Below are 7,947 nucleotides of genomic sequence, written 5' to 3' on the forward strand. Positions count from 1 at the left end.
ATAAAATTATAAAATTATAAAATTATAAAATTATAAAATTATAAAATTATAAAATTATAAAATTATAAAATTATAAATTATAAAATTATAAAATTATAAAATTATAAAATTATAAAATTATAAAATTATAAAATTATAAAATTATAAAATTATAAATTTATAAAATTATAAAATTATAAAAATATAAAAATATAAAAATATACAATTATAAAATTTTAAAATTTTAAAATTATAAAAGTATAAAATTGTAATTTTGTTTAGTTGGTATTATAAAATATTTATCAATACAGGTTAAGACATATTAGTAGGATTATTTTTTCAATAAAGATCTAGTGATTTTTTTTATTATTATCGTCTACAGGGATTTTTTCTTACCGTTGTCACTAGCGTTAGTAATAATGTTTTTAATTTTATAAAGTTTTTCATGTAGTGATATTTAAATTCTTTAACTAACAAAAAAAAAGTTATTATTTAACAAATTTTAATTATCCTATTTAAATAACATATTTCAAAAATTAAACATTTTATAATAAAAACAATTTAAATTTAATGTATTTAAATATTTAAAAAATTTGTAAAATTCTTTATTCAAACACAAAGTTAATTAATTTCATAAACCATTTAATGTTACATTAATTGACTGCTTATTGAAGATATTTTTTTCTATCCTCTTTAATTTGAAGCTTGACAATGTATGAACTAGACATTGAATGTGAAGCTAGCAAAAAATAGAATAAATTTTTTTTTTCATTTATCAGTGAAGCTTTAAGATTTAAAAAATGTTAAAAAGAATTATAATTATTGAACAAGAGAGTGAAATTGGGTAAAAATATAATGTCATAGGAGTGATTTCTTTTGCGAAAATTAATTTGAAAAAGGATGTGCAAATAAGTTTGAATAGATTTGAATGTTAAGTTTGTGTTATGTCTTTTAAGGAATTTGGAAGAGAAAGTGAATAGATTTAAAATATAAAGTTTACGAAAGTTTGTGAAAGATTTGATTAATGACATATATAAAAATAATTTTTAATAAATTAAAATGTAAGATTAATATTTTTTTCGTGTTATTAAAATTAATATATAATTATTTATTATTATCATTATTTATTATTATTAGATTAAATTATGTTTTTTATCTTTATTTTTATAAGAAAATATCAATTTGGTCACTTTCATTCATTTGTCTCAATTTCGACTTTTTCTTGTCTTTTATCATCTTTTGAATTTTCCAACTTCATTTATCATCAAGCTCAAGGTCTTTAGCTTTCTTTTTGTAACTGGGAAATCACCAAATTGGTCACAAATGCAACATCTATAGGACATTGGAATTAACCCTTGTATCTTCTATAGGTTAGTCATGAGTTTAGTTTGCTTTAGCTACACAGACACACATTAAAATGTCCAAAAAATATAATCAAAGCTTAAAAAACCAATTTAGCACCAAATTTCATTCAAAACTCATTTTATCCAAACCTAGTGAATTTAAAGACAATTAGCATCGAAGAAAGTCAAGTGAATGTAAGAAAAAATGCAAGTGCGTAAAAATGCATTCAACATATGCAATAATAAAGCAATTATGCAAGTGAGAAAAAAAATTAAAAGAAAGATATAAACCATGCTAAAAAGCACATTATATTAATTTATAGAAGAAAGATTTTGCATTCCAAAAATTATATAGACCTCTCCTTAATGAATTTGTGGCCATTAGACATTTTTTTTAATTCCCTCTAGTCTGGCATTAATAGTTGTCACTTAGGTTAGGATCTTTGTAATTCAAATAAAAAGGAAAAATAAAAAGAATAAATCTATCACAAAGACATTAATGTGCATGTGTTCTCCCTTTCTACCATAAGCCATGTGTTTCAAGTTATGCACAAAGTCTCACTTGGGTGCATTTATTTGGAATAGAAAATATGGGTTGGATTCCGAGAGAGAAAATGGAATATGGGTGTAGTGGATGGCAAGAAATGCATTTTAGGTGTAAGGAAAATAATACTTTCATAGCCTTAGAAAAATTACAGCCATTTCATTTTGCTACATATTTTAAAATAAAGTAAAATAAAATAAATATAATTAAAATATTCTTATTTAAGTTATTAAATGAATTTTAATGGGGTAGATAGTTTAAGTTGTCAATTATAAGTTGTTAAATGGGTATATTTTGTTTAATGGATGTGAAACATAGCACCACCATAGTATTTAAAAAAAATGTATTTAAATTTTTTTCCTACAATTCCTTTTTAATTTTAATTTTAATTTTATCTTCCCAGTTTTATTTATTTTAATTATAAATGTCAACTTTAATTTAATTTTAATAACATTTCTATTATTTACATTTAAAATTTAAATTATATCACATTTATTTTCGAGGATAAAATGGTAATTATCTATTTTTATTCATTAAAATATTTTTATAATCTATGATATTTATCACATCATACACAAATTTTCACAAATTTTCATCTCAAATATACTTAAATCACGTTATCTATCCCTTAATCAAAACAATAACAAAATCTTCTTTACATCCCCTCAAATCCATTTGCTCACTCTCACTCAAATACACTCCCCAATCCAAACACACCCAAAATTTTTTATTGTTGCTCTTTTCCTCTTTCGCACCACCCCTTTTCCCATTTCTCCTTTCCTTTAAGGGTTGTCTCCAAACCCTATTTTTTTCCCCACTAGTGCAAAAACGACAAACCACGACGCTGAGTAATGATGTTTATATCGCTAACGTAGAAACAAGGTGTACATTGGCATTGGTTGATGTGAGTTGTGCACATTGGTTGATGTGAGTTGTACACATTGGTCTCCTCTCTCATTTGGTAAAGCTTATGGTGGAGATTGTATTTTATGGTGATGTTGTAGTTCCTATATCGACATTGAATTTTGGTATTGTATCACAAGCATCGCAAACCTTGCTGAAACATCTCATAAGGATGACAACACAGATTGAATTGGTTACACCACACATTGAATTAGATTGTATTTCCACTAATATTGTTACATATGTAGTATATAGTATCCTAACTAATGTCATGTATGTTTTGTGTAGCAACATGAAATAGAGTTGCATGTATCAAAAAATAATTTGGAGGATCCACTAGCCACATTGACGAAGGTTAGTTGCAACCATAGGCAAAAAGCGAGCGGTGATTCCTTAGGATGCTCCTATTTTGGGCAAATTCAACGAGCTTCCATTGTTCATATATAAATCTGATTTGATGGAGATCTTACCAAGATATGATGAGGAGTTAAAAATATTTGTTGTGCAATTATGGATGATGTAAGTTTACTTTTAAAATCATTTTTATTTGTTACCTTATTACACATGTGTTATTAATGTATCAAATTTAGCTACTTGCGTGGTTTGTGTTTGGAAGCAAGAAAGGATGACACATATGGGTTTATAGACTCTTTCCAATGGATAACAGGAATCTAGAAACAAAAAACTACATCACTAACCATAATGCAGCGAAAGAAACAAGTTTACCTTGCTCCATACATAAATAAGTAAGTTTATCATTATTTTTAACGTATAATTTTGGCATTTTAAATATATATTAACTAATAATGCAATCGTCATTGACAATTGCTAGTTCTATGAGTACTAGAACGTACCACTTTTTAGTTTTTCTCTTTGCATAGAAAGCCCCCCCTCCCCCCCTCCCCACCCCCTTATTTTTAAAATATAGTAGATACGTAAGTCTATTTTATGAAACAACTACTACTACTACATTGACCTTCAATACATAATGTCATGTTTTCTAACATTGAATGTTTTAATTTCAGTGCTTTTAATGGACATAGTATATTGAGTGGTAAATCAATTGCCAACACTAAAAATGTCACATGGATTTCCCTCAAAGTATTTATATTGTATCATTCATTTACTTTTGTATTATCATTTAATTGACCTAAATACTTTTACTATGGGTGTAGTGAAATAAACAAATTGGAGTTATGAGTGTGACTATTACGTCATGCAATGGATGACAACCATTGTTCAAGCTAATTATCAAAGTGATTAGAATGAGGTAATATACTATCTATCTATCTATCTCTATCTCTCTCTCTCTCTCTCTCTCTCTCTCTATATATATATATATATATATATATATATATATATATATATATATATATATATAAACCCATTTTTAACTTTCATGTACTAAATTTAACTTTAATTCACTTTTGCAGAATTTTAAAGACAAACAACCATTCGATGAAAATGCATTAGCTTATGTTCAACAAGCGTGAGCAATTTCCTTCTTAGATATAAGAATATAGAGTAGATTGAGTTAGAGTTAGTTTGTAATACTTTTATATATATTAGTTATTTATTTGTTTAACTTTTGAGATCTTTAAATCATTTAAACCGGTTGTTTGAATGTTTTTGATCTGTCTGAATGTGTGAACTATCTAACAAGATTGTGATAAGATGAAATTGCAAATATTGTATTTAAGAAAAAAAAAAACTCATATTTAGTGACGATTGTAGTCAAAATTGTCGTTATATAGATTCTTCAACGACAATTATAGCCATGATAGTTGTAGTTTTTTAATATAATTTTTTTTTTTACATTTTATAACCATTATGAAAACTTCTAAAAAAAACCGTTGTGATTTTTCATTTCTAAACTTTTCTCTTCTTAAGCTTAAGACAAAGAATGACAATTGTACTTGAGACTAATCATAGTTTTAGGAGAATTGACAACAGGTGACCCAATCGTCGACTTGTTGGCTCCTAAGTTTTACCACTTTTCTTTACCACCTGAAGTGGCGTCAGGGTGTGGCATTTCAATTTTGATTTTCAATTTAATTTTAAGTTGGCCAACTCACAGATGAAAGTGAATGTGTATTCTGTGTGTGGATTCCTTTGCACCAACTTCTCGAAACCCAGCTTCCATTTTCGAACCTCATTCCTTTGCACCCACTTCTCGAAACCCGACTGCCAATTTCAAACCCCATTCCTTTGCACCGACTTCTCGAAACCCAGCTGTCATTTTTGAACCCTATTCCTTTGCACCCACCAAGCCTCCCACCCACGAAGCCTGTGAGGAAGAATCAATTTGATTTTGGTGGTGGCTCTCTCGTCCAATCACGAAAGCAGGCGTGCCATTTTAGAGTGTTATCTTCACCGAAATTGGAGTTTTCTTCGTTCATTCCCATCCATGAAGCATAGCACCAAAGAAGGCAACCACGAACAGAACCCTCCCATTCACGATTGTTGCAAGTGCAAGGAATCCTAAAAGGGGCCTTGGTCCTTCAAATTTTGAAATTAACTTACAACTCAAGAGCAATTAAATAAAATGGAAGCTAGGGTTAAGATAATAAAATAATAAAATTTTAGGGTTTTTTTATCAAAAATAGTTATTTGACAAAAAGTTTGTCAAAACTTTTTTGTCAATATATCATCTCCCAAAAAGAAGAAAAACATATATACCCCTTCAACGATTTCTACCTCCGTTCCCTCCTACAAGTGCTCTAGATCATTTTGCTAATCAAATTTGGAGACCAATGACAATTATGTCTTTTCGACGTGTTAATTGTTGCCAGGTCACAGTTGTAGAGTGATAGCAAAACTCGACACCAGTGGCAACACATGTTTTTACCTAATTTTATAACAGAAAATTATATTTTTTACACTTCTTTTTTCTCTTATTTCCATTTTATAATTCTTTTTAATAATAAAATGTTAGAATTTTAAAATATAATAATATATTTTTGAAGTATCAAATAAAGTATAGAAAAAGTTAGGGTGAACTAATTCTTCCCAAACTATTTTAAAATAAAACTATGACATGATTTGTATTAGATGGATATTATTTCTCAGAACCTTAATTTTATCTTCAAATCACTCATTACCTTTTTCTTATTCTCATAAAAATTATAAACAAAAGGTATCTTTTTTTTTTTTACTGTATAAATATCGCTATTATTTATTTATTTATTTTTATAATTTTGATATAAAATCTCATTTATCTGCAACAACACAACAACACTACAACACTGGTCTCATTCTGGTGGAAAGGTGATGGAAGCCTGGTTCATCATCGTAGTCTCAGCGTGCGTCTGTGTCATCGTAAGAGCCATATTCTCCCTTCAAACCAAAACCATCAACACCCCTCCGGGCCCTCTTCACATCCCGATCCTCACAAGCATCCAATGGCTCCTCAAATCCTTCAGCCAACGCGAGCCAATTCTCCGAAACCTCCACGCCAAGTTTGGCCCCATCGTCACCATCCGCATCGGATCTCAACCAGCTATATTCATCGCCAACGGTACCCTCGCCCACCAAGCCCTCGTCCAAAATGGTTCTCTTTTCTCCGATCGCCCCAAGGCTCTCGCCACCGCCAAAATCATAACAACCCATCAACACAACATTAACTCCGCCTCCTATGGCGCCACCTGGCGCACCCTCCGCCGCAACCTCACCTCCCAGATTCTCCACCACTCCCGCATCAAGTCCTTCTCTGGGATTCGCAACTGGGTGCTCCACACCCTCCTCACGCACCTCAAATCCCACTCCCATTCCAACAACTCTGTCAGAGTCATCGACCACTTCCAATACTCCATGTTCTGCTTGCTTGTCTTCATGTGCTTCGGGGAACGACTCGACGATGGCAAAGTCAGAGACATCGAGCGCGTGCAGCGCCAGATGGTTGTGCGCCTTAAGAGCTTCAACATCCTCAATTTCTGGCCCAGAGTCACGCGCGTTTTGTTCCGCAAACTCTGGGAGGAGTTGCTGAGGCTTCGGAAGGAGCAAGAGGATGTTTTGGCTCCTGTTATAAGAGCGAGGAAGCAAAAGCGAAAGCAAGGCAAGAATGAAGGTGTTGTTTCGTATGTTGATACTTTGTTGGATTTACAGTGGCCCGAGGAGAAACGAAAGCTCAACGAAGAGGAGATTGTGACGCTGTGTAATGAGTTTTTAAACGCGGGCACGGATACGACTTCCACTGTGTTGCAGTGGATCATGGCGAATTTGGTGAAGTACCCGCACGAGCAAGAGAGGGTGGTGGATGAGATAAGGGAGGTGTTGGGTGAGAGAGAAGAGAGGGAAGTGAAAGAGGAGGAGTTGCAGAAACTGCCTTATCTGAAAGCTGTGATTTTGGAAGGTTTGAGGCGTCACCCACCTGGGCACTTTGTGCTACCGCATGCAGTGAGTGAGGACGTGGTTTTTAACGATTACTTGGTCCCTAAGAATGGGACAGTGAATTTCATGGTGGCAGAGATGGGGTGGGACCCTAAGGTGTGGGAGGATCCAATGGCGTTTAAGCCAGAGAGGTTTATGAATGATGAAGGGTTTGACATTACTGGTAGTAAAGAGATCAAGATGATGCCGTTCGGTGCTGGGAGAAGGATTTGCCCTGGCTATAATCTGGCGTTGCTTCATTTGGAGTACTTTGTGGCTAATTTGGTTTGGAATTTTGAGTGGAAGGCTCCAGAGGGAGGGGATGTCGATTTGTCAGAGAAACAAGAGTTAACAGTGGTAATGAAATATCCATTGCAGGTTCATCTTTCTCCTAGGATCTAGACTCTGCCCGCTTCATTGTATAACAGAGATACACAAGCACTCGTCTTTTCCTAAATGGCTATCCAACACCAATCAAATAATGCTTTTATATTAAAATATGGAATGGTTTAAGAAAAACCAACTACAAAAAGTAGAAAATATTATTGCTTAATTGGTGTTGGAAGGGTATAAAAAAATAAGAGAGGTTCATGTAAAATTTTCCTAATGTAATGAATATAATTTGCCATGGTATATTATTGGAATGGGCATAAGGTCCGGTAAAACAAGTAAAATAAATGTTTTAGATTTCTAGACAAAGAAGACCTTAAGTTTTTTTTTTTATTACTAATATTTTTAGATTAAATTCATTATAAAATTATGTTTAAGAAAAAAATTTCCCAATTTTTTATTATTATTAATATAACTTTA

At 31.7% G+C, this 7,947-nt stretch overlaps 1 protein-coding gene across 1 annotated transcript; it reads left to right on the top strand.

Annotated features, from left to right (window-relative positions):
• Positions 1-6,020: 6,020 nt before the first annotated feature.
• On the top strand, positions 6,021-7,594 carry LOC114177554 (cytochrome P450 89A2-like). Its single transcript, XM_028062947.1, has one exon. The coding sequence runs from the start codon at positions 6,040-6,042 to the stop codon at positions 7,537-7,539; it is 1,500 nt and encodes a 499-aa protein (XP_027918748.1). The 5' UTR covers positions 6,021-6,039; the 3' UTR covers positions 7,540-7,594.
• Positions 7,595-7,947: the final 353 nt, after the last annotated feature.

Source organism: Vigna unguiculata, chromosome 3 (genome assembly GCF_004118075.2).
Source record: "Vigna unguiculata cultivar IT97K-499-35 chromosome 3, ASM411807v1, whole genome shotgun sequence".
NCBI lineage: Eukaryota > Viridiplantae > Streptophyta > Magnoliopsida > Fabales > Fabaceae > Vigna > Vigna unguiculata.